This window comes from Dromiciops gliroides, chromosome 2 (genome assembly GCF_019393635.1).
Source record: "Dromiciops gliroides isolate mDroGli1 chromosome 2, mDroGli1.pri, whole genome shotgun sequence".
In the NCBI taxonomy this organism is placed as follows: Eukaryota; Metazoa; Chordata; class Mammalia; order Microbiotheria; family Microbiotheriidae; genus Dromiciops; species Dromiciops gliroides.
The window spans coordinates 298,405,756-298,433,198 of NC_057862.1; the positions used below are offsets into that span (position 1 = coordinate 298,405,756).

Here is a 27,443-nt window from a genome sequence, read left to right on the forward strand (position 1 = left end):
GTCTTAGGGAAGGCTTGCTTTTTAAACCTCCCTAGGGACCAAGGGAGGTCCGAAAGTGGCTTTTCCTCTGCTTAACAAAAGTTATCTCTCCGACTTTGAGGACACCCGTAGTCCTGAAAGCCACCTCTGTTTGAATGTGAAGAAGGGGAGATGAGAGAGGTAGGCTGGAGTGAGGAAGACTGGGAAAGGTACGGGGATTCTACACGCAGAGACACACACATACACTTTCAGCCTTGGATTCGAAGCCCTGCTTTTTCCTGGGTTTGGGCCTTGGAACAATGCCTAAAAAGTAGTTACATCTTTCCCAATAAGCTGAAAGGTGATGGGGGAAGACTTTTAAGGGCCGTATAAACATCTACTATTCTACAGATGGGTAGTGTCAGTCCTACTGCTGAGAAATGAGAGTTTCTTAAGGGTATTCTGTGCCTCTCTGGCAGGAGATTCCATAGAGAGTCATGTTAAGGCACCACACTTAAGCTCCTAATGTGCCTGAATTTCTTCAGGAGCCAAAGATGGATGGATAAAGGATCCCCTTCAGTCGCCCCCGAAGCATCGAACTCTGGTCAACATTACATCCTTTATCTTTACACACACAGAGACACACAGACACACACACACACAGACACACACACACACACACACACACACACACACACACACCACCCTCCTTACAGACTTCTGAGTAATGGGGGTGGGGGAGAGGCAGGAGGGGGATGTTTGACACTAGCTGGCTTGAAGTAAGGAACTAGGCAAAACTACAGTCAGACCAGAACAGAAGGGAAGGTGGAAGGGGGAAGGCATTCCCAAAACAGGGGTCTCTAAGAAGAGGAAGACCACACCTCATTCTCGGCCAAAACTCTTTCCCAAACTCTATGTACCCTCTCCAGTGCCAAGGTCCTGAGAGACATTTTCTAGCAGAATTTTAACAATCTTCCCCCTTCCCAAAGTACTGGACACCAACCCTCAAAGAACCAACTACCTAACCCTACTTGATAGGGATTTTTTGGCGGGGTAGTTAAGTAATTGGTCATCTCCCTCTTTCTTACCCCCCCCCAACTCTCACCGAGTCTCATTTCAATTCCAAATATTTCCAAGTCGTTTCATATGCTCCCCCACCCCCAAAGTGATTTCTCATTGGGGGTGAAAGTGAAGGACTTTTCCACTAGGAAAGAAGACCCCAACTGTGGGTTCTTGTATATCTTTCATCTTCTATATCCGTCCATCAATCCCAGGGTATTGCCCTCAAGAGGGGTGGACAGGTGAAGAATATTTTGTCATTATTATTATTATTTTTTAAATTGCATAGCCTCTCCCCCGCCCCCAAAACGTGTACACTGGAAAAGCAGAAGCGCACAAAAGCTCGGTTAGTACATGTGGATGGTTTGGTGTGTGTGCATGTGCGCTCGTGTGTATGTATGTGTGTGTGTGTGTGTGTGTGTGTTTTCTTGTTCTCTTGCAGGGTACAATGTTAAAAAGCCACCACTAGTCGCCCCCAGTGCTCCGACTCTCTGGGTCTTTTTGTCTCTAGTGCAGATTAAACGTCACGTCCGCACTTGAACTTGAATTTTATCCCATTGTACAGAGGCAGCCCCAGCCATAGAGAGACAGAGAGCTCCCAGAGAACCTGGACTCCGCCATCTTCACATTGCAATATATATTTATATATATATATATGCATATATATATATATAATAGTAATAGCTCGCACCGACCCAGCAGCACTGGGCTACCGTCCTACCTTCCTTCCCCTCTGCCAGGCGAGGGAGAACAGTGCAAAGTGGTGCAGGGACTCTGGGAACCCAAGGCATAGGGCGAGCGTTCCAGGTGAACTGGAAAGGAGACACTACTGAGCTGCCCCCCAAAACCAGCCAAAAGGGTTAGTGTCAGAAAAAATTGGGGGGCAGTTTTATGTTTATTTTTTCTTTCTTTCTTTCTTTTTTTTTTTTGCAAGGGGCGGGGGAAAACAAGTCCCAAGTTTTATTTTATTTTATTCTTTTTCATCTTCTTTTTTTTTTCCGTCCTGGTGGAAGTGCGCTTTCCACCTACCAGAGACTTTGGAGAAAAGTGTCACGGGTTGGTGCAAAATCCTCTAAGTTCAAGAAGAGATTTGGAAGTCCAAGTGGCCAAACAGTTTGGAGAAGTGAGAGACAGAAAGATATATATATATTTTTTTTTTCTTTACCTCTTAAAATTAAAAAAAATACTGGGGGGATTTCATCTAGTGCACGACATCAAGAGTTTTTTTTCTTTCTAAAATTTAAATTTGAAAGTTTTTTTTAAACTAGAAGAACAAAATAAAGAAGAAGAAGAAGAAGAGGAGGAAGAGGGGGCAAGAAAGAAAGGAGGAAAAAAGGAGGCGGGGAGCAGCAGCGGCTTTAACCTCCACCCCCCTCCCCTCTCCATTCCCCCCAACCGGTACAGCTCTCCGGGCGATGTCAGTGTAAATGCCAGGCAATGTCCCGCCGCAAACAGGGGAACCCGCAACACTTGTCACAAAGGGAGATTATCACACGTAAGTCTCAATTTGAAACAAGAAGAATTAGGAGCCTAGGGCTCCGGGGGTGTTGGGGAGAGGGAAACGGATTGGGAGAGTGTGTGGGGGGGTGTCTTTTAAAAAAAAGTCTTGGGGAAAAAGAGGAGGGGGTGGGGGAGAGGCAGCCGAGGCTGATGTTAGTCATTGGAAATCGGAGGGGAGAAGGGGGGATTGAAGTGCAGGGGAAAGGAAGAATGGGGGGGGGAGCGAGAAGGCTTAAAGTTTCTTTTGCATCGGGGTGCTGCCGGCAGCGTGGGAGAGACAACCGCGCTGCCGGCTTTGGGGAAAGATGCAGCCTGGACGCGGGCTGGGAAGGCCGGGCTAGGGGGTCCGGGGCTTTGCACGGGAGAAGGTGTGTGTAGGGGGACTCTGGGTCGATTGCACTGTGCACGGTGTGTGGCGGCAGCGGGGCTGGGGAGGGGACGGTGATGGAGGAAAGGAGGGGGTCAGGGTGGGGAATCTGTGTGGTTTTTTTAGGGGGTGGATAGACAGAGCCTGGAAGTGGGGGGAAAAGTTGGCGGACACCGGGAGCTTGGATGACCGGGGGAGGAAGCGGGCGGCTGCGGGGCTACGCTCGGGGCCCGGTTCTTGGGAGAGTTGGGGGAGACTTGAGGTAATGGCGCGCGGGGGGGGAGGGGCGCGGCGCGCGGCAGCAGCAGCGGCGGCCCGGGATCGGGGCAGGCAGGCAGCCGGGGAGGAGTCCTCTGCGCCCGCCAGCCAGCCCGCGGGGAAAGAGTCCGGTCCTAGGGACCCTGAGCCTGGAGAGGGGAGGGGCGCCGAGGCTGCAAGCCAGTGCAGTTTCCCAGGTGCTGCAAACTAATCTACTCCTGCAGCCCCCCCCCCCCAGCAAAAGAACTGAACTTGGTAGCTGTTGCCCAGACCGAGCACACACCCCCTTTACCCCCCACCTCATTTCCCCACCTCCGTGTGTCTCCTGGGATAATACTGCTTTCTTTTCCCCCCCTCCCTACCCCCAAAAGGTGGGGGGACTTTAGCTGTTGAAAAATTCCTACCACTGGGAAAAGTATGTCAGCTAAGAATGGGAGAGATTGGGGCGCACAAGCAAAAGAAAGTAGATACCTATCAATCTATCATCTATCTATCTAATACATCATCTTCCCTGTCTAAATAAACGCAAGCGAAGATAGCCCTCATTTGCAGTCAAATAACTGAGAAAGCAAGTTGCTGGGAGGGTAGATTCACTTTAGGAGGGCCAAGTCTGGGAACCCCATGTGAAAGCTGCAGTTTCTAACGCTCTTACAAAAAAGAAAAGAAAGAGAAAGAAAAAGAGAGAAAGAGAGAGCAGACAGACAGACGTACACAAAGGTAGACAGAGAAAAGCTTCCCAGACACACGAAGATCAAGTCCAGGCTCTCAGTTGCACCGGTGGCCAAAGGTCTGGGTGCACCTCTTGCCGCAAACAAGGTTTCTCCTTCCTCTCTCAACCCCTCTGCCTGAAACGCGTGCTTCACTTCTTAGCCGCGCGCATTTTTTTTTTTTATTGCAATAGAAATAAAACATCCTCTGGGTGCAATCAGGATCTGAGGCAGGTTGTTTTCTTGCAATTCACCATAAACCTATTATGGTTGTGGCCAAAACGCCCCGGCTGTGTTGGAGAGTGCTATGCGCCGAGCAGCCGAGGGCTGGCTGAGACGGTGGAAATCCGAATATTTATGTTATATTTAAAAAAAATTTAAATAAATAAATATATAAATAAATAAATAACTATATAGATATGGGGTCTTCCCCTCCCCTGAAAACCAAGAATAGAAGCCATCTGGTAGGAGCTTTGGGTGTTGCGATCTCTTCTTTGTTACAGAGAGAAATTTGTAAGAATTTGGTGGATTATTTTTTGAAGGGGGGTATGGGGGGGACAGATTTAGGTCGCTTTCGGCTTTAAAGTGGGATGACTTTTTGGAGGGAGGGGAAAGAAGCTCACATAAATTTTGCATTGCACACCTCCCCCTCCCACCTTTGTGGGAACATAAATAAAGGTTCAACCTGGTTATATTATTATTTAAAAGAAAAATGTTTTACAACCAGATTTGAGCTTAATTAATTTTTTTCTTAAAAATAAAGGTACTTTAGGCTAATTTACATTTTCTTCTTTTACCAAGGAGTAACAATCACAATGCTCCCCTTTTTTTCGGGGGGAGGGAATTGAAAACGTCTACTCTGTAGACATCAATCTAATTTCCAGAGAATTCACCCCCCCTCCCCAGTATTTTCTTTATGATTGCTTAGATTGTTTTTTGAGGAGGGGGAAAGGTGGGGGGAGTTGTTGAGGGGTGGTGGTGGGGATAATATGGCTTGTGGTGGAGAAAACCTCGCCTGCATTTGTGTGTAAGAGGGCAACATTTGAAGGAAGAAGCAGGTAGGTTTGCTCTCAATTTCATTTCTCTTCTTGATCGCATTACTGGAAAGTAGTAGGGAGGCAGAAAGGGAAGCCTAGTTTACTATGCTCACAGTGATGGTTGGTGTGAAGGCTGGGGGAGGAATGGAGGGCAAGTCACCTACTATTCACTCCCCCCCCAACTCTCTCATCTATCCATCCATCTATCCATCCATCCATCCATCCATCCATCCATCCATCCATCCATCCATCCATCCATCCATCCATCTATTCATCCATCCATCTCTCTCTCTCTCTCTCTCTCTCTCTCTCTCCCTTTCATCTAGCTAAAGCTGGTGATAGTAGGGGGCATAGTTTGAGTAGCTTCCTATGGAATGGAGAGAGAGAAGATCAAATGTAAGGGGTAGGGGAGTTAAAGGTGGAGGCCAGCAAGCATTGCAAGGCTTTTTTAGCAAGTCTTCACCAGAGAACACAGAATTATCTGCAGACTTTTCTGAGGGGTGTTTCAGGGGGAGAGAGTAGTCGAACCAGTTTTCTGGAAGGGTTATTTATTATTAAATAGCAGCCAGTCTCTGTGTCCTTTGCTCACAAGGGAGGTGGAAGAGAAAGGCAGGGGAAAAACGGCATGAATCTGATACTGTTTTCTGGGCTCTGCATCATTTCATGTTCAGCTGTGGCTCTTTGACATCTGATGGGAGGGAGAATTGCATTCAGGGTGCAGCAGTTTCTGCCAGGCAAAGGCTCTGTTGTCACTGCTCCACCGAAGTTTATTAGTTTCCACGCTATGGGGGTTAAAAGAAACATTTGGATCTTCCATGTGAAACAAACAACTGAAAATGTAGTTCATTTTTATCTGTTAGCTTGAATGATTATTTGTAAACTAGAAACTCATTGGCCTATGTGGGGGCAGCCACCAGGTTCTCCATAATGATGCAACCTTGGATAAATGTGTATAACTGTAAAAATAAGAAGGGGACAGTAACTTAAATAGCATCTTTAGTCTTTGCCCAGAAGTTATTACAGTGAAAGGCTCAATAATGAGCTAGTTAAATTTATAGGCAGTGAGAAAAGGTATGATAGAAGAGAGGGTTGTGTGAGACCACTATTTACCAAAACATTAAATTCTAGTTTGTTTTTTTAAAAAAATTTGACTCAGATGAGTATTCTTCTGAAGTCAGAGTGCTTAAAAAAAAGAAAACACCACGAAACAGCAGTAACAATAGAGAAAGCCAACAACCAATGAGGTATTTTAATGGTTGTGGGGGTAGATCAAAAAAAGGGTCTGTGTGATTCCTTCTGCCAAGAATGTCCAGCAATAAAGTGAAATTTCTTGAAGTGAAGAAAAATAGCTCTGGTGCTTCACGAAGAAAATAGGATGCTTTTGAAAAATTATAGACCCTATAGGGGGAATTTGTCAACCACCGACCAATAGGTTTCCTTGGAAAGATGGATCATTATCCTCATGAATTCCCATTCTTTCAAAATAGCTATAAATTGAAAAGCCTGGGATTTGAAGCCCCAGAAAGGCTAATTGTTATGGATACATGGCTAAATATAATAACAACAACAACAGCAATAATAATTATACTGTAGCTTAAAGATGGCCATGTTAACAATTCTTCTCTATCTATAAACACATCTCTGTTCATTCTGTTCATAAGCCTTCCAGAATAGCAAATGCTTTTGAAGAATTTCTTCCACTGGATTTTAGGAGAGAGGAAGTTTTTCCTGTTTTCCTACAGTCTTGCAGAAGGGAACCCTTATGTGGTTAAGGACATGTTGATCTCTGTGATTTGTCAAAATTCTATAGAGTAATAAAAATATGTTCGTCATAGGGCACTATTCTGGGAAGATTTTTCTCCCCCTCTAATACCTGAGAGGTAGGAACATAATTATGAAGTTTCTAATGTTATTAAAGGGCATTTATCAGTGAGTAAGAGGAACAGATATTTGCTCAGTGTTTATGGCACTATAGTTTTCTTTTGAAGTGATGGATCTCTAAAATATTTAATATAAAATACTTTTTCCACCCAAGAAATGCAGTTGTTTTCACGATACCTGTTAGTTTACCTAGAAATTCCATGGGGAAAGTAGGATTTATGAATCAAGATTGTGTTTAGAGTGATGGCTTGTTGACCACTTAGACAAAAACACACCTTACAGTGTTGGACAAAGCCCACTTTGGACGCATTTCATAATAATTATCTCTTAAACACGATTGATCCTTGTTAAATGGTACAAATTACAGGTATCAGTTACTGCCTTCCGATGACACCTAATCTGAATTCCTTATAAGAATTTAGTTTTTAGCCCAGGACCTTTTAGATAAAAAAAAAAAATGCCTTGCACAAAGCCTCCCTTTCCATTTCACATTTCCTATCTCGATTGTTTTGCATTATGTATTGCTTGTGATCAAATACTTACCAAAATAAACTTTACAGGCTTTTATAGTCGAATTGCCAGCCTAAGTCTCAACTATGCCCTGTGGCTTTAACTGACGTGCAGTGACAACTAGGGGGAGCTCATAGCCTGTCTCATGGTAGAGGATGGTTAAATAGAGCTTGGTATACTGGTGGTTAGGATACAATAGGATTGAAAATAATGGCTATATCGGAGGCAGTTTGCAGTGCTGCAGAATGTCTTAAGTGTAAAGTTGTAATATTGATTTCCATGCAGAGATCTGTGCGGGTAAAATGAGAGTATAAGTTTGAGAAATCTATTTTCAAATAATCATTGATTTGCAAGACTGCATTCACAGATGGGCTTAAAAACAATTAAGATTATTATTATTTTTTTAATGGTATGTTTCCCTATCAACCCCCCAAATTTATATCCTGAAAATTCCATAATGCTATTAAGTAATCAGGCTAACAATAATCATTCATCATTGGCGGTCGGGGTGCAGTAAATAAATCTCTCCACTATAGAGGTATACTGTACATGTTTGTCTGCTGTACATCTCACAAACATACCGGAGAGGAGAGCATTCCAGCGTTCAGTAGTCAGAGACTCAGAATAACTTACTGAATAGAAATTCCCTTTCTATCTAATTTCATAGTATGTGCGTTTTCACTTCCAGTCATCGTGAAATGATTCTGTTCTATGCAGGACAAGATGACCAATTCCCAAAAGATAGAAAATGCCAAGTCATACGATGTACAAAAGTTACGGTGTATAGGTTTCTTAGTCCACAGACGACTGCTGTCCAGTCAGTATATGTGGCTGCCTTTCCGGCGTGGGACTATTTCTTACCTAAACATATAATTTCGTGCTCTGATCACTGACTTTCTGGCTACATAATGCTTTCTTCTTGGAGTCCAAGAAATCCATCAGAAAACAGCAACGTTTAGTTTTCTGTTAGAGCTCAATGTACGGGTAGGGGAGGTTATACTGTCACAGGAAGGAGTGCTTTATTCTAACCTGAAAGAGAAATAAATTAGGTCAGACAAAAGACTAGGGCTGTCATCAACTGTAGAGAGAGCCTTCACTCTCGAGTACAGAGGGCTAGCAATTTATCTGATGATTTCTCTACTTCATTTAACGTTTGAAGTGGGGCGGTTGCAAGCATATATAGAGACAGCAGCCAAGAGCCCAGAGAGGAAGATGTACAGTCTCCCCAAATGCTGAGAAGATCAGCCTTCCATAGGCTCTCAAAATTCGTTTTCTTTGCAGAAATCCCAAACCTCTCCCTTGTGGTCTGTCTCATTTCCACAGCATTTAACTTTTTCCCAGGAGAAGCCACGAAAGCACAGAACCCGTCAGAGACCCCTGAGATGGAAATGTGGTTTTTAAGAGTCCTACTGAGGGACACTGAAAAAGGGAGATGAAGGCAGAAGGGAGCTGTGTCTATGGCCTGCTTGAATTTCAACTTAAAGGGAGAATAGCTTGTCACTGTTAAATGAACATCATAGCATTTTTAGAGTTGGAAGAGGCCCTAGAATCCTACTCTCAGAGCTGGAAGGGACCATAGAATCATAGAATATATAAGGTTCAAATAGGTAGGGACCTTAGCCTCATGGAACTCACAGAGTATTTATACTTGGTAGAGTCTTAGAATTATAGAACATTACAGCTGAACAATATATCTTAGAACATAGACTATCAGAGGCAGAAAGTATCAGAGAAGCTCGTTGATTTCAACTTCATTTCACTTAAAGGAGAAACCCAAGCCCAGAGTGGTCAAGTTTCTTCCATAATATCACACCAGCCTAGGACAAGGCTGGGATGGCATTCCAAATGCTCTTTTCATTATACCGTACCATGTCCATAATGGCTCTCTGTGCTGGCCTCTGGCCTCACCTTCAAGCAGAGCCGTGTGAGGAGTTTGGTCTCTGGAGGTTAACAATACTGTCACCTATGGGCAGGAAAAGAGGAAAATAAATGATCTTTGGGGACTGCCTCATACCACACAGTAAAGTTATCAATACAATACAAATACCTTATAGGGTCTATGTTGCTACGTGGTGTTAGATGTGGATACATTTATATATTTTTAATGAGGAGGGGGAAAGAAAGACATCAATAACCGTCTACAGTATTGATAAATGTATGATTCATTCAGCTGCTGTTATAGCATCTTCATCCTTCTCACTATCGTTTATTTACTCTCATAAAAGGAGTATGGGCCACAGGTATACATACCCTCTCTTCTCAGTTGCTACTGTAAACCTCTGGCTGCCTTTGTGGGTCCACAATAAGTTGCAGCCGATGAACCTCAGTGAGATTTGGTTATGCTGGGCTCCCCATCTCCCCATCCCACCCCCACCTCCCAGAAATGCTGTGGACCATCTACCTTGAGCAGCAGCTTTTCCCAAGGCATCTATAAAAAGTGCGGAGAGCAGACTATTAGAAAACAAATGGAAGCCGAGGGACACACTTCATGTGTCCCAGGCACGTGTCAGTGAGGGGGGTTAGAGGAATATCGTCATTTTACTAGCAAAAGTGACACCAGATCGGGGATTTGATTAATGATGGCACATTCATAGGGACTTAGTCCTATATTTTTGACATATGCAAGGCTTTTGTGTAGTTGCCACTATGTAAGAAATTCATGTTGTGTTTTTTTTTCTCCTCTGAAGCGGCTGATTATTTTGCCTGTGTGGCTTGAACATACCCAAGATAATTTGCTGAAATTCAGCTCCAGACAGCATAATATTGAGGAACTTCAAAGTAGGGGTGAGGGTGGTGGTGGAGAGAAAACAAACCCCTCTCTGTTTTACATAATGTTTTATGACCCCATCCACCAAAGCCACAGAAATACAAATACATTTGATACATTTATCAGTACATTTACTGATGTATTCCTCAGTAAAGCAGCATCTTTAAAAAAAAAATGACTCAAGAAAAGTTGAATGCCAGCGTTCTTATAATTAGCCGGGGCTTTGGAAATCATTTCACTTCTAAGAAAGAGGCACTTTGGAAAGGCAGTAATGTTTAAATCCACTCTGGAGATCAGAGGCTTAAAGCAGGTCGCCCTACATAGGGTCGACTTCTCTGGCAGTAGAGAGATCGGTACTTAGGATCCTGTAATATCAGGGCTTGCCTGCCGCTGCCGCCGCTGCTGCTGTTACTGCTGCTGAGTTTCTTTTTTAAAAGAATGGCATTAAATAAAACAAATCTAATTCATTTGGCAACAAAGGCTGCTTTTATATCACATCATCGCAATCTCTGCTGTGGCTCTGAAGATTTAGAGCTACTTTAGTTTTACAAGACCTGCTGAATGTATTTAAAGGCTTCCTCAGTAGTAAATCTTTCTCTCTCTCTCTCTCTCTCTCTCTCTCTCTCTCTCTCTCTCTCTCTCTCTCTCTCTCTCTCTCTCTCTCTCTCTCTCTCTCTCTCTCTTTCTCTCTCTCTCATCTCCACCACCCAAAAGCAACTAGTTTATTTATCAAAATGTGGGGTGCTCCTCTCTGGTGCGGTGTTCTTAGAATTTTATTAGGTAACATTTCAGTAATGGATCCATAAATATACCTGAATGGCTTTTTCAGCCTTTCTCCCCCCCCCCACCTCCTTGAATTTGTTAGACTCAGACTCTTATTCTTCTTCAGTTTCTGAAAGGTTGTTCCACAAGGTCTTGGAGAGGTTTGGGATGGTTCTCAAGAGGGTATTTTTAATGTAGCAACTCAAGCTGGAATTGGATAAGACATTTATTTGAAGGGATCTATCTCTCCCTTCCCACTCTCCCGCCCCCTCCCCATTTAAAATTTAGTACTTAAGGAAGACTGCTTGGAATAAGTTATAGGCTCCTGACCCCAGGCCCTTCTTATGAATTTACAAACTGACCATGGTTGCCTTGGTTAAACTGGTTCCCACACTGCCAAAATACTCATTTGATTTGGCTGGTTTCAATGGTAGGAAAAACAACAACAACAACAACAACAAAATCAATTAGCCAAAGTACTTGGTGCTGCATAGAGTGAGCCTTTCCCCTGGATAACTGCCCTGATTGACACTTTTTTGAATTTTCTGTTTTCAAAGGTCTGTCTTGTTTCGTGGGTGTTCTGTGCCTAGGGCCTTAGTGGAAAGGCCTTGAATCCAGTCTGTTGTGAGGGCTGAGGTGTGAGGAGCTTCCTTGGAAGTGTCTCAGTGTGGGAAGAAGCTTGTCTCCACCTCCTATGGATCAGGGCCATGGGTGTGGATGCCAGGTCTCTATCTCTTCCTAGGGCACAGAAGGAGATGGCTAGGAGGGAGGGGTTGGTTGGGCCAGAGAGCAGATAAGGTACAGAGCAATGTCGTTTGCTCTAACTCCTGTGGTTATAACTGCCCTTCTCGTCTCTGTCCCACTCCTTCCCCTTTCAGAAATAATTGAACCCTTCCACCAATCAATAGATGGCTCACCCAGGCCCTCTGCTTTTGAACCTGGCCTGTTAAATGTGTGGTTAACCACACTGGGTGGACAGCCCTGCGGCCAAACAACAGCAGCAAGGCTGACTGGTCGAGGCCGGGCTGTGGCTAAGCAGGACTTAGATCTTTTGGTTGGATACTCTGAATTTGTTTTAAGACTTCTGTAATGATGTAAGAAATGCTCTAAATATACATTTGTTTTGTGTTTCTTGCTCTCCCTCTGTCTGTCTCCATGTGAGCCAGTTGTTATTTGCACTGTTAAGACAACTTTATAAAAATCTGCCGTCACTTTTTGAGTCATCTATTCAGAAATTTTTCCCTACAAACACACAGACACACAGACACAGACACAGACACACACACACACACACACACACACACGATTCTTTCCCCCATCCCCTGTTATGTCTCTTGGATACAATGAAATTAAAAATTGATGGCATGAGCTTAGAAAGTGTTGTGCTCAGTTCATTGTGAACCTGGTATGGCTTAGGTGCCTACTCTCATCCGGACTCAATGAATTTTCCCTTAAGAGAAAAAAGAAGGAAAAGATCAGCTTGTTTGGTAGATGGGAGCTTTCAGAGGCTAAGAATGCCTTTCGTAGGAAGCAGGTGTAAAATCTTTTCATTTAGAGTTCTGCTGGCTTAGTGTAGCCCAGCCTAGTCCAGCCCAGCCCAGCCCAGCTTAGTCTGTAGACAGAGGCAGGCTGGCTCCGCTGTTCTGTAAACATGATGACACATTACAAAGACGATGACATCGGGGGCCACCCATTTTAGGAATCTATGGGTAGCAAGCAGCCCCTACCTACAAAAAAATTAATTTCCGTTCACTTTTTCTCTGGATTGTGGCTTACCCAATCATGATGGGAATTTGGATTTGAATCAAAGCAGAAGAAGAAAGCACCCGAAAACTCCTATCTGCTATCTGGGTGCAGTAACATAGCTGTTGCTTGCTATGTAGTAAGTAGGTAGTGCTGGCCGAAGGCAGGGCTTTGAAAAGAGGACAGTCTTTGAAGTCCCACTTTCTGAGGTAGGATTTCCCTGTGGATGGATGTGGAGGCAATTCAGAAATATATCAAATGCAGTTAATCAGTGCTCTGCTCATTGGGACAACCTGAAGCTCTGAGATGGTAACTGACTAGATGACAGATGAGAATATGGTGTATGGTGGTGCCTCCATAGATAACTGGTGCACTCTTAGCTGATTAAAATTCACTTTGGGCTAGATAGAATGTGACATTGGGCAGTATTGCCTTAGAACCACACTTTGCTATTTTCTTTTTCATAAAGTTGACGGTCTTTATTTTTGAACTCCTATAACATCCTTACCCACAGATTTTTACCAGTGTGGGGTGGGGGGGTCAAGGTTGTCTTTGTGCCTGGAATGAACCTTGGGCATCAAAGACCTAGCTTTGTTGTAACATAGAATTTAGTTCATGAGGCCTCTTGAAGATTTTAAGGTTTTAGAATTCTCCCTCTTCTCTCTCACTGCCACTCCCATGCCCACATTTTAATGTCATATTGATTTAATTTTTAAATGATGTTCATAATATATATTTTGATTAATATTATTATATGAAGTACTGAAGTAGCAACAATTTGTGTTGGACTGATTTTTAGGGACCTGGAAAAAATTCCGAAAAGGAAACCTCTTTTTTCCTTATTTCCCCAAAACAAAGGGTCCGAAACTTTTGTGGGACTCAGCAGTATCTGTGTCCTGTGACATCTTGGGACCAGTGAATCCTCCTGGGAGGGGGGGTTACTGTCAAAAGATGTATACAAGTCAAAGCATGCCCAGATCGAAAAGACCCATTTTCATCTCATTTTTTCTTTTTCTGTGGTGTTCTCTTTCCCATGTGGCTATGGGCTTACAGGAATCAGGGGACGAAACTGTTGAAGTCTAAATCATGCACCTAGACCTTGAAGGGAGTAAGGTGGGTTTTGATGAGCTATAGACCTCAAAGTACCAAGCAATGAGTGAAAAATCGTTCCTCTTTCTTACAACCAATTGAATTTTGCTTGGCCCTTACTAAGGGATTCGAAAGTACTGCTTTTTCTTTCTTTTCTTTCCTTTTCTCCCCCTCCCCTTCTGTTATGAAAACCATTGAGAGGAGGGACACACACACATAAACAAACACACACACACAGTCAACACATATAACACAACAAACAACAGCCAAAGGAAATGAAACCACAGAGTATCTGTAATATTGAGGGTGTCTCAAAAAATTTTTTTTCAAGTGCTAGTTCTTAGGCCTGAAACAATGCCCTGCATCTACCTTATTGTATACATGGATCATTTGAGTTTGGGGAGGGGTTAGCTGAGATAGGTCCATGTCTGGCTGCATCCCATGGGAAAGATATGTGCATTAGGACTATAGAATATAACCTATGTGGCCTTGTATTCAGAGACTCTTTCCTCCTTCTGGTAAAGCCTGGCCGGTAATGTCATGTTAACACAGTTGTTGATGTATACAAGGTTTCGCTTTCCAAACTGAAAATTCTTCATTTGTTTTCTTACCAATGGAGACATTAAAAAAAATACAAAAAACAAACAAACCAAACCACGATTTATCTCCCTTTCCACAAGTCCTTCCCACCCTCCACCTGTGGCAAAAACAACGAAATTTTGAGTTCTGATTCCTGTGCTCAGGGTTGTGGATCTTCCTTCAAACTTTGGTTTTTATCTGAGACTGGAGGAAATTGGAGATATGGATAGCACATTTCTTTATGAGGCCAGACTGGGTACTTGCTGACTTGAAGCAAAAAATTAAAAGTACAGTATAGTTAAAAATCTTTTGAAGCTTTCAGACTCAATTACTGCGGATCTTAAGGACTTACTGCATGAAGAAAGTGAAAAGCTGATTTTCTGAAAGGCAAAGGCTGCCAAAAAATGAAAGAATACCAGATGTTACCACTCCCCCCCCAAAAAAAGTGCCGTTACCAAGTCCTTAGCAAAAGAGAGGAATGTTTTCGAATAGGCATATGTGAACTCTGCTAATTTTTAAATTAGCCTGTGTTTCTCATGAATTAGAAAATGAATTTGAAATCATTTAGCTGGATCTCTTAGCAGGAACTGAAATCTGTTTAGAAATTTTTGGTACTTCTAATCTAAACAGTAAATTATGAAATGGGAAGAAAAGTTAATGAAAACATTTCTCACACCCCGATGAGATGATGAAGTCAAGAGAAAATTCTAGTTTAGGTCGGATAGAGGCCCAAGAATCACGGCTCAAAAGATATAACATATTTTAGCTTCGATCGGTTCCCACAGAGGTGGCATTTAAACCTGTGACAGAGGCTTTTTTTTTTCCTGCTACCTCTCTTACCTTATAGCTTATCCCTTGTCTCCTTTCAACTCTCCATTTCATTTTGTCCTTTTTAGCTTTTTTTTTTTAGTTCATCTCCTTTGTGCTAAAAAAATATTTTGACATTCTCCTCCTATCTATTAGGGATCCTTCTCTAGAAATAGTGTACAATACATCCTTATATTTCTAAAGAACTGTTTTCACAGTACTCTCCTTTGGCTCTGAAATTATGTATATGTAATTGGTAATTAAAGGTGCGAGCTTTTCAATATAAACAATATTGCTCAATGTTAGATCGTTAAAGGGAGCAGAGGCACTAAATAATTACCTTTTACATTCTGACAAACTGTTCACAGAAATCCACTCTCCCTAGCATCACTATTCAGCAGAAGGGTTATGATTACATTTTCAGTATGGCAAAGCATCTTTTCATGAAATAAATTGGTAAATTAATTATGTAGTATTGTCTTCAAACTCCCTTTAAAGTAAACTCTGATTTTTTTTAAAGGCGTAATTAATGGTTTCCAGAATGTGTATTGTGTTTGCTGTTTAGTTACCTTGTAGGTTTTCTTTGTTACAACTCTGCAGACAGCGGCCTTTTTGGTGTGGATTTCTTTGCCTATATGATATTTTTATATTTCCACATTTCTAATGCATTTCTACATTTATCTCATTGGGAGCTCAGCTCAGCCTTCTCTTTGCTTCTACTCATCAGAATCTTGAATTATAGTTTTCTTCTTACTCTACAGACACAAATACACACACACACACACACACACACATACACACACACACATCTCCTGTTTGTGATACCAGTACATATTACACGAGTAGATGTGGACTGTTGGGGCAGCTTCCCTGAGGAAGCTTGTGCTGCTATCAAGAGAAATAACAGGCCCATGATTTATTTGGAGGATGGGAGATGCCACAGAAATTTTTCCTTGAATTATCTGTTCCTTGGCTCTGACCATTCAATAACTTCACAGCCACGGAATGCATTTCCCCCGTCATTTCTGTTCACTACTCTTTTGTAGTTTCCATTATTCTTTGCTAAATACTGAACAGTTTAAATTTTACCTTGCTTCTCTGGTTTCAGACCTTTGTCTAGCTTGCCCGGCTGTCAGAACTCAGAACACCTTTTATTCTGTTAGAATGCTAATATTTGCATTTCTAAAATTCCAACAAAATCTCAGATCCGGAGGGGATTATGAAACCTTTTTTGTTTTCCCTTTGTTTCGATATGAAATTTTAGGCCAATGTCTTCCTTAAATGTCTTGTTACCCTTTAAGATCTTCATTATCTTCAAACTAGTTTAATTCTCCCATCCCCCAACTGTCAAATAAGCACACCCAGATGAGGAAGGCAGAATCAAAATATATTTTCTTTTTAATTAAACAAATACTGACTGAGTACCTACTATGTGCAAGGCAAGAAAGTATATTGTGGCTTGGAAACATGGTCTCTTGTGTTAGAAAATAAAACCAAGTAAGAAAAAAAATCAGTAGCTAGCTGGCAGTGGTTGGACAAACCAATCAGGGAAATAGAACTCTGACCGACAACTTGCAAGCAATCCAGCATTCTCCCCCTCCCTTTTTTGGGCAAACATCTGTAATTATCACTGCTGCCTTCTGAGTTCTGTCGACCTGTCATAGTAGCCTGGCTGTTCTGGTGCTGATTTCTAGGTGACATCCTGTCCTGAGTTAGAGAATTTTGAGAAAGGTTTAAGGTTACTTCACCTTATTGAAACTCAGTTTCCTTATCTGTAAAACGACCATAATAGTAAGGGCCCTCCTTACCTTATAAGGGTTGTTTGGGAAGTACATCCTTCATTAGTCTCGAAGCATTGAAATAATAGACATAAGGACCAGACCTCTACCACTATGGGATAGCATTTTCTCTGCAACCACTACTCTTAGAAGGCTGTCCAGTTCAGTGAGTGGTTAAGTGACTTGCCCTGGGCCACACAGCTATTTGCGTCAGAGGCAGAACTTTAATCTAGCTTTTCCTGGCTATAAGGCCAGCTCTCTGTCCAGTCTGTCATACTAATTAATAATAATAATTGTTAAAACATATAGCACTTAGTATGTGCCAGGCATTGTGCACAGAATATATTTACAGATATTATCTGATTTGGTCCCCACAACAACCCTGGGAAGTAGGTACTATTATCACTTCCATTTTACAGACAAGGAAACCAAGGCAGTCAGAGGTTAAGTGACTTGCCCAGGTTCACACAGTTAGTAAGTGTCTGAGGCTCAGGTCTTCTTGATTCCAGGGCTGGCGATTTATCCAATGTGCCACCTAGCTACTTCTATTATGACTTCTCCAGTAACAATAATAGATACTTAATTATGAATGTCAAGAAGGCCAAAATAAGTTTTCCTCCTATCAGGAGGGTACCAGAGACCCAAGCCTGATAAAATTCCTTTTGGTCTCTATAAGCTTACAGTAATGCCAGAGCCTTTCGGGAGGTAGCCAGTGTCAGCCAGGGCACCATAGCTTTTCATGAGGGGGAGATCCTTTCCTAAGTAGGGCTCTTTTTGTTAGTTGGGGTGGTGACTGAGTTGGGGATGGAACTAAAAGGGGGAAAATAAAGGAAGAGGAGAGGCAGGAGATCCACACTTGTGAGCTTCCACTTTTTCCTAGTTTGATCGTTCAAATGTTTTCGAACGCCTAAGCCCATCTTTTTTCTCTCTGCCCCCTCTCCTCCCCTTTCCCCTTTCTCTTCTCCATGTTAAGCAGAGGCTGACCATGTGGAAGCCGCCATTGTCGACGAAGATGAAGGTCTTGAGATAGAGGAGCCGGGTGGCCTCGGGCTGACCGCAGGTGGGACAGATCCAGACTTGCTGACCTGTGGACAGTGTCAGATGAACTTCCCCTTGAGAGACATCCTCGTGTTTATAGAGCACAAGAAGAAACAGTGTAGTGGGAGCCTTGGTGTTTGCTATGAGAAGAGCCTGGATAAGAGCAGTCCCCCCCCTTCGTCACGCTCCGAGCTCAGGAAAGTGTCAGAGCCAGTGGAAATCGGGATCCAAGTCACCCCGGATGAAGAAGATCGTCTACTGACGCCCACAAAAGGAATTTGTCCGAAGCAGGAAAATATTGCAGGTATGACATGTTCCCTTGTCCCATCCTCAATTGAAGTAAGTGCTCACATGCTCACATGGCACTGCCCCTGTAGCACACGTGTCAGGAGGTAGAGGCAGCCCCCAGAAAGGGGACTAGAGTTTGAAGGTCACAACATTGGAGCTATGCCTGACTTGCCAGTGACCTGTGAAAAGAGCTTTCAGGAATCGTAGAAGTTGGTCATTAAGGACCACCATGAGTGTAGCCAGGTGGATCAACCCCGAAACTTCGGGGGACTCTTGTTTTCTGAGGCATCCACTCTGCACTGAGCCCTCAGGAAATGATGGGCACAGGGTTCAGAGAAGATAATTCATCTTATTATTTTTTTGGTGAGTGGCTTTCTCTTTGAGTTATAGTCTAGTTGACTTCATCACTGCTGCCAGAGGTAAAAGATGGAGTGGAAAGGGCAGAATGGAAGTAGGAGTTATATAACTAGTCCCAGCCCCTCCATAAACTTACTTTTATGACCTTAGGCAAGTTACTTCTTCATCCTGGGACTCAGTTTCCTTCTCTGTAAAATAGGGGAATTGGGCTAAATGATGAGGCAGTATCATGTCATGGAGAGAGCTCTGTATCAGAAGACACAGGTTTAAGTCTATTCTGCCCATTATTAGCTTTGTGTTAAGTCAAACAGCTTCTGTTTACCTCAGTTTCCCTATCTATAAATAAGGGGGAGGTCTTAAAATCCCTTTCAATTGTAGGAATCCCCTCTGTGTGGATTTACTAGGATACCCACTGTGGTTCAGTGAAGAGGGATATGCTACCCCTTACCCCTAGCCACACTGGAGACCCACCTGGACAGTTTTCCCTGTGTACAAGGTACACTCTCCTATGTCATTTTAGCACATGCTTGCCTTCTTTTTGGCCTGTTTCCTCTCAAAAGTGAGGTTTTGCGAGAAGTACCTCTCTCAGTTAGCTTGTTCTTTCCTTCTGAGCATCGAAGCACTCCATCCAAAGCAATAGACCCTTTTTGGTGTGCTTGTGTCGTTCTTTGGTGGAGTCTCTAAAATGATAAACACTAGTTGTGGCTGGGAATAGCCCCAGATTGTAAGTCAAAGGGCATTTTGCTGTTTACTATCCATATCACCTTGGGCAAGTCACTTCCCCTCACAGGGGCCTCAGTTCCTTCATCTTAAAAATGGAGGGCTTTTCGAAAGTTCCTTTCCAACTCCAAAGCTGATGCTTCTTAAATACTTGTATTTTTCTTGTTATGGATTAAGGATAAACAAGAGCCCACCATGGACTTTTAAAGGTTTGGAATAGGGCCTTCTTTTTTCCCATTGGCGTGTCTACACCTAACCTGGAAATAGGAAAGTTTTCTTTTAACTTCTTAACTCTTCGTCATGTGCTGCTCTTGGGTTCGTATTTTCTGTACTAGCCACAGTACAAAGCACTGATCAGCTGTAACCTTGCTTTGTTCACTGACTATCCAGCTGTGCGATCATAGGCAACTCTTCTTACCTTCTCTGGACCTTATTTTCCTCATCTGTGAAATGGGGCGGGCGGACAAGATGACGTCTCTAAAGGTGGCTTCCATTGCTGACATTCTATGATTATGGGTCCCTTCTAGCTCAAGATTCCATGTCTAGGTGAACTTGCTGGTCCCGCCTTACTCCAAAATAACATGACCAGATGGCATAGACAGATTTCTGTGCCTGTCTCACTAGTCCAGAGATTTTCAGAGAGAATGCTTGGACCACAGTGGGCATCAGAGGTGACGACCTGATTTCTTCCTCCAGTGACTCCCTGAGGTACAGAAGCTGCTTTTGAAGGTCAGACAGCAGCTAGTGGTAATTTTAATCTTTGGTGGAGTCACTGCTTCCTCTGTCAAAAGTGTTCTGTTACTTCTGTGCCTAGCCAGTCTCCATTTGCTGAGGCCAGAATCTGATTTTTTTTTTAAATTTTATGGATGTTTGGGGATGACTGTTGCCACAAGTATACCTGTTCTGTCATGTGGTATGGTAGAAAGTTACTGTAATAATGATCAAGAGACCTGAGTTCTGGTCCTAGCTCTGTGAGTTGCGGCGAGTTACCTTGCTTTTCTGGGCCTCAGTTTATTTTGTAAATGCCAGGTCAGATGGTCTCCAAAGTTACTTCCAACTTTTAATTCTCAGCTCTGCTTAAGGGTGGCGTAAGGACCTTGGGATGCTATGGGCACCAAATTTACTGCCCCAGGATGAGAAAGACCAATGAGAGCTCTTATTCAATAGAGATCAAAAGGAAATTTTTATGAGAAGCACTTAAAATACAAAAATAAAAAGTTATTTTGGGTAGACTTCCTGAACATGATATGTGGATAGGAATATCTGTGCAAATGTGGCAGTGCCTTCTTAATTAAGGACCAAACTGTTAGATGAAAAAAGTGGGGTGGCTTTTTGGTTCCCCCCTCAACTCCTGTACTTGAAAAAAATCACAGGAATAGTTTTCAACAGGAATACAGAATGCTTGACATTGTAGCCAGGCAGGGTAGCCATGAAAACCTCATGAGAAGGCTTTCCTTGGAAAGGCTTTAGTGAAGTATACCTAGGCCCTGATTCTCTCAACAGAAAGGTTTTCTGCATTTGTTAGAAAAATTGGAACCTCAATTTAACATTGAAGGTATTTCCCAGTGAGAGGCCACCGATCATTATTGATAGATTTGTTTTTAAAATCAACTAAATATAATTTCATAAAAGGAAAAGATGATTTCTAAGGAAGATTTACCCTCGGCCCTTCTCACTTTTTCAGGGGTGGGGGGGGGTTGTAATACTGCAGCACTCTACCATGCTTTATGAACAGCAACAGATATTTTTGGCCTTTCTGCACTGCAATAAGGCGAATGGATTTCTTTATTCCCAAAGAAATATGTAAAATAATCCTTTAGAAGTAGAAAGGGAGATATGTTTGTTCAAAGCATTTAAAATGTTCGTTTAATCAAAGGCACCAAACACAGTACATGCTGTGGCAGCCGAGGAAGACCGTTGCATTGAAATAGCAAATCCTGGTCTTTTTCTTTCCCCTTTTCCCTTTTTCCTTCACACTTTTGGAACCAACTAATTTTTTTATTTATTTAACAAAAAGGAAAGATTAAAGAATAAAACTTCAGTAGCTCAAATGTATAAAGTAATTTAATATGGTGGAAGCATTAATTATTTTAGCTTAATTGAATTCTGAGGACTGCAGTAGTTGCATTTTTGTAGACAAGCCCTGTTTATTATTTCTCTGTGTAGATTAACAGTAAAGGAAACACAGATAACTTTCAGTTATTTATTGTCAAATAAATGTGTCAATTCATGTGTAAAGCAAGCTGTTCAAAGATAATTGAGTCTTTATATTTTAAGAGGGAGACTGGAAATCATAGGCGATGGGCTGCTTTGGCTTCTGGAAATACACACAGCTGCTGCCCAGGCCAATGCGGTGGCTACCCATGGTGCTGCTGGCTGCCCCCCACCCTGATGAGGCTTTCTTGAATTTCTGTGAAGTTTTTATTTGTTATGTTGTGATTTTGAGCAAGTGCTTACTTGCCCTCTGCCTCAGTTTCCTCATCTGTAAAAGGTATAAGTTGGACTTGGTGATCTTTTAGGCCTCTTCATGCTCTCACATTCTGTGTTCTCTGATTGTAAGGGCACTTTCAGTGCCGACAGTCTGTGATCTTGCTATTCCTTTAGCCCAAGAGAGGTATAGTATGTAGCCACCTAAGCTTCAGGCAGTGGTCTTAGCTACTAAGAACCTACATCATCCTAAGGCCTAATGATGGCAAAAATCCCTTGGACCTAGCAAAAAAATCTCTGGGGCTGGTAACCCATAGCTATAGGTTCAAATTCTTGATGTGCCTTGCGGGGCACTATGATGAAGTGCCAAAGAATATTTCCCCCAAGGGAATCTGGGATGCTGAAATTATACCACTAGAAATGTAAGGGTCTTTTTTGAAAATGAAAATATTTCTTTGTATAACAAGACATTAAGCTACTATCCATCATCACACTTAGACATGAATTACATCCTTTGAAAATAATAGCAGAGAGGAGGGCACTAAAGAAATGGGAACTTGATGGGACTGCATATTGGGAAAGATAGAGCAGGGAGAACTATTGTTTTGGAGTGTTGGATGTTGTCCCAGTAGGTAGACTGATTTTGGTGAATGCCTGGAGTGGTAGAGGTACGCGTCCTGAGCATCATGGAGAACACTGAAGACAGAGTTTGCCATCTTCTCAACTTTTCCCAGGGTCAGTCTGTCACTCTGGGGCCTTTGGCAAAGATTCACAATCAGTCCCAACCCTGGAATCTCATTTTGATGACTGAATGAATATTCTATTCTACGAGGATCATCCCTGGGGAACTGGCCATCTGATTAGAGGGGGGTCAATTTTACATATTGATGATATAATTAATGTCCCACTTTGCTATTGCTATACCTTCAATCCATGTCTTCTTTGAAGGCAACACGTGAAATGCATGTTAGATTGGTAGTCAGCAGACTTGTTTTTGAATCTCATCTCAAGCCAGGAACTACAGGATCGTGGATTATAACTGGAAGGAATCTTAGAAGGCATCTAATTCAACCCCCTTATCTTATAGCTGGTACTATCCAACCCTGTGCAAATCACTTAATTTTCTTGAGCCTCACTTGTTTCCATCAGTAAAGTAAGCATAATAATTGTGATAAATTACTGTGAGGAAAACGCTTTGTAGAATTCCAAGTACTTTGGAAATATAGACCATTATTATTTTTTTTTCCTGAAAGAACTCTTCAGAGAAAATAGATTGGGAATACCTATAACCTCTCTCCCTCGATCCAGTCTCTTTGAAGTCCTGATCTGATTGATTGTGCTATAAACAATTTCACTAGCGGCTCTCCTTTTTAAAAAATGATTTGAGGAGAGGTGGGATCTCAGGTTTTGAAAGAAAATATGCATCTATAGGATGTATTTGTAAAGGATCACCTTCGACTTTCATAAGAAGGAAGTAGTTTGGGATTCGGCATGGGTTTGGAAGGCTTGCTGCTGTCCTCTTTCTAGCTCAGGTAATTCCTGCTCTTCACTTATTAAACAGTACAAGTCCCATTGGCTGAGCATATTCACCGATATCTGTGTTCAAGACAGAAGTTTATTTTACATTTATACAGCTGTTTTGAGAAAGCACCGCCATTTTGGTTTTTACTTCTCTGGGACTCATCTGAAAAACAGAAGGAGACTGGACACAATGAACTCTCAACCTCCCCCCACCAATTCTCAGTTCTATGTTATTATTACTGCTATTACTACAATAATCATGGGATAGTGGTGAAGCCAAATACAGGGTGTCCCAAAACTCTTAGTGCGGTTTAAACCCAGTAGATCCCTTAAAGCTTACAATTGCACTAAGACTTTTGGGACACCCTCCTACATAACAGACCCGGGAGTCGTGATATTTAGGGTCTAAGCCCAGCTTTGCTGTTTAACTTGTGTATGTGTTACTTCATTTCTGTGGGCCTTGGTTTCCCCAAACATAAGTGAGAGAATTGGATCAGATGATTTTTTAAAGGTCTTTGGCAGCTCTAATGTTCTGTAATTCTGTGGTCTCTGTTAATATGCTGGGGAGTTTGCCTAGCTATAAAACTTAACTTTGGGTCCTTGAAGAAAAAAATCTCTCTTAGTTATTGCCCCCAAGACACTTTCCCGAGGTTTCACATTATACAACCACCCCAGGGAATACTCTTGATCATGGGTAATTTTTTTTTGCATAGTATCATTCATTTCATAACCAAATGAAGCTATAATGGTATGAATTAGCCAGCAGCTGTCAATCACAGTTTTGACTTCTCCGCTCCCTCCCCCAAAAGTCAATTAGCTTCGGAGACTCCAAAGTGACAGGAGGCTACTTTTCCACCACAGGCCAGAGGTGGAGGTATTCTTCTTTGCCCTTTTCTCAGTGCTCTAAGACTTCTAAATAAGTCTTCTTTTGGAACTGGGCTAAGCAGTTCTGGGGAGCAGCATGGAAGCCATTTGTGGAGAAGGCCCAGTGGCTTTAAGATGTCCACCAGCAAGTGGGATTCTTTGCCGTGAACACTACACCGTATGTAGTTGAACTCAGTGTGTTTGAAGAGAAAAGTTTCCTGTCAGCTGCAGGATTATAACCCTAGCTATGTGAATGCTCATTTTGGGTCTTAAAGAAATTTTTTTTTAACTAAAACCTGCCAGTGAGAAGAACTAAATTGCATGTGCTGCAAACTAGAGATAAACACTACTTCAGGTTGCCTTGAAATAAATGAATTTGATATATTTAGAATTGTTATTTCTCCTCCAAATTAAGATTAGTTAAATCCATGTGTGTTGTACAGTTGATTGTTAACTCCATGGCGTGGGTTATCTTTCTTTCTTTCTTTTTTTTTTCTCTCTTCCCCCAAATTGTGACAGCTAATTATTTTTGCTGCCTGCATTGAGGCATTTATGTGCACTTGCTGTTCCACAAAAAAAAACCTGCCGTTCCAACTTTGGGTTACTTGTAATCATCATGGGTGGCACTGTGTCACAAAGAGGAAGAAAGGCATGGAAAAGAGAAATCAGAGGATCAGGAATCTAAAGCTGGGAAGGACCTCAGAGGCTATTTGACAGGTGAGGAAACTGAGGACCAGGGCTTCAAGGTTACATTAGTAGTAAGCAAAGGTTGGAGTAGCATCCTTGTTGGATTCGCCAGACTCTCAAGTGAGGATAGGAACTGGAGTCCTTGGGCAGCACTGCTCTGAAATATGATGCCTTCTCATTGGGTACGCTTTGCCTCAAGAAAGCCACCCACATGACACAAGATGGTTCTTAGTGTCCAACCTAACACAAATCTTTAATGAACATCTCTGTATTTATTTATTCATTCATTCATTCATTTATTTGTTTGTTTGTTTGTTTATTTTCCAGGCAATGAGGGTTAAGTGACTTGCCCAGGGTCACCCAGCTAATAAGTGTCAAGTGTCTGAGGCCAGATTTGAACTTGGGTCCTCCTGAATCTAGTGCCTGTGCTTTTATTGACTGTGCCACCTAGCTGCCCCTGCTCTGCATTTATTTATTTGTTTGCTAATTAATTAATTAAGTTTATTTATTTATTTTTTGGTGAGGCAATTGGGGTTAAGTGACTTGCCCAGGGTCACACAACTAGTAAGTGTCAAGTGTATGAGGCCAGATTTGAACTCAGGTCCTTCTGAATCTAGGGCTGGTGCTCTGTCCACTGCAACACCTAGCTGCCCCTCTGCATTTATTTTTAAGAGAATCTTAGGAGTTTAAAGGGTACCCCTAGTCCAGCCTCCCACCTCAGAAGGGGATTCTCTCCACAAAATCCCTGATGGGTGGATGGCACTAGCACCTATAATGTTTTAAGGTTTACATTGCACTTTATACAACTTACCTCATTTGAGCCTCACCATAACTCCATGTGGTAGGTACCACAGGTACAGGTAACCCTGTTTTTCAGAGGAGAAGATTTGGATTTCGGAGAGGTCAAATGGTTTGGCTGTGGCTACACAACTAGTAAACATCAGAAGCAAGATTCAAACCCAGGTCTCTTCTGACACCACGCTCAGGACTCCCTTCCTCTATGCCACACAGTCTTTGCTTGAACACCTTCAGTGAAAGGAGGGAACTTACAAGGCTGCCCATCCCATTGTTGGATAGCTGGCTTCCTTGTAGCCTGCACCGGATAGCATGTGAGCTGTTTCAGTGGGCCAGTGGGCAGTCTCTGAAGAAGTGTGACACTGGAGCAGTGGGTTATAGTTTCCATTTTTATTAGAAACATTTTCCTTGGCCACAACATGATTTCGATTAGGCATTGTGCCTGCTGCCTCTGCTAATGTGCATGGGTGGTATAAAAACTTCCAGCAGTCATTCAGCAAAGAGGGAGCTGAGGCATGGGCAAGGTAGGGAGGCAGACAACGGGGCGCCCAGAGAGAAGTAAACTTGCAATTCTTTTTCATCTTGTAGCAAAAGGTTAGTAGTTGACTTGCAGTTTTTATTAGATGTTTGACAGTTACCTTTTGCTAATAATTTTCATGCCTGACTAATGCAAACCGACCTGCTCAGAGTCAGGGAAGAGTGGGTTCCCAGTGCGTTGGTGGGGCCTGCAATTAACAAAGCAGCTTGTCACCTCTGCATACCTGGGTTGAACTCTTCTCTCCGAGATCACTGTAGAAAATGAACCTGAGGAGTTTGGTTCTTTAATATTAGCTTGAATTTGGATAGTAGCATCAGATACTTTTTGCAAGCATTTTTTCCCTTCCAATGGCTCATTCCAACCACATAAAAATATATGTAGCCCAAGCAGGTATGATGACACTGTTTTATAGATAAAGAAATGAAGGCAACATGGAGGTTAAGCGACTTGCCCAAAGTAATAATACACTGAGTAATAACTGACATTTGTGTAACCGTTTTCTTAAGGCTTGTGAAGCAATCTGTGTACATTTTCGCATTTGTTCTTCACAGTAATTTGGTTGGAGCAATACTAAAAGGATACTGAACAGCATCACTTAGGGAAGACCTGGGTTCAAATCCGCTTTGAACACTTAATCTGTATGACTGAGGGCAAATCACTTCATCACCCTGTGTCTAGGTTTCCTAACTTGTAAAGAGAGATAATGCCCATAAGCACATAGATGGCAAGGCTGTGGTTCAAGTAAGATAACATATAGTGGATGTAAATCACTTGGAAATCCCTAAAGGACCATGAGAATTTCAGTTATTATTATACTGATGAGAGAGGAGGAAACTGAGGCTCAGAGAGCTCTTCATCTATAAAATGGTATAAAAGAAGTGGTGCCAAGTTCAAATGAGTTAATGGATAGGAAACTATTTTGGAAAAAAAGGTTGAGGCCACACAAATCTAATATTACAAATATTAACTCAGATTGCTACATTTGATGGGAGTTGGGAGAATGGAGGGATCATTGTAGAATGGAATATTTGGGAAAGGCATCCTAAAAGAGAAAGTTTTTTTTTAAATTAAATAAAAATCAACTTCTTTAGTTTTGTTTAGTCTAATAACCTTGTTCATAGTCTCCTAAAATAAAAAGAATCACATGTAGGGTTTGAACCCAGGTTTTTGCTGACTTCCAACGTCCAGCACTCCCAAAGGCAGCCTGCACTAAATTAAAATATAATTGAGAAATATTTAACAAAAAAACACACAGCTATTATTGCATTTTAAAACTAAGTCGATATGTAGTACATAGACATGCTTATTTTTATCCTTACAGATTAGTAGCCCCTGTTTCTTTTTTTTCTTTTTTCTTTTTGTATCTCCCGTTTCTGAGTTTAACCCAACTGGTGTTTAGTAGAAAA

General features: G+C 42.2%; 1 protein-coding gene across 5 annotated transcripts in view; it reads left to right on the forward strand.

Moving 5' to 3' along the window:
- Nucleotides 1–1,598: 1,598 nt before the first annotated feature.
- The window catches only part of BCL11B (BAF chromatin remodeling complex subunit BCL11B), a 148,046-nt gene continuing 122,201 nt past the window's right edge, over nt 1,599–27,443 (forward strand). For 3 of the 5 annotated variants that reach the window (XM_043985041.1, XM_043985043.1, XM_043985044.1), the window contains exons 1-2: nt 1,599–2,512; nt 17,776–18,144. In XM_043985041.1, coding sequence (XP_043840976.1) covers nt 2,455–2,512; nt 17,776–18,144 — 427 coding nt within the window. In that variant the 5' untranslated portion in view covers nt 1,599–2,454. The remainder of the gene's footprint in view (nt 2,513–17,775; nt 18,145–27,443) is intronic. The other 2 variants (XM_043985042.1, XM_043985045.1) reach the window with 1 other exon arrangement.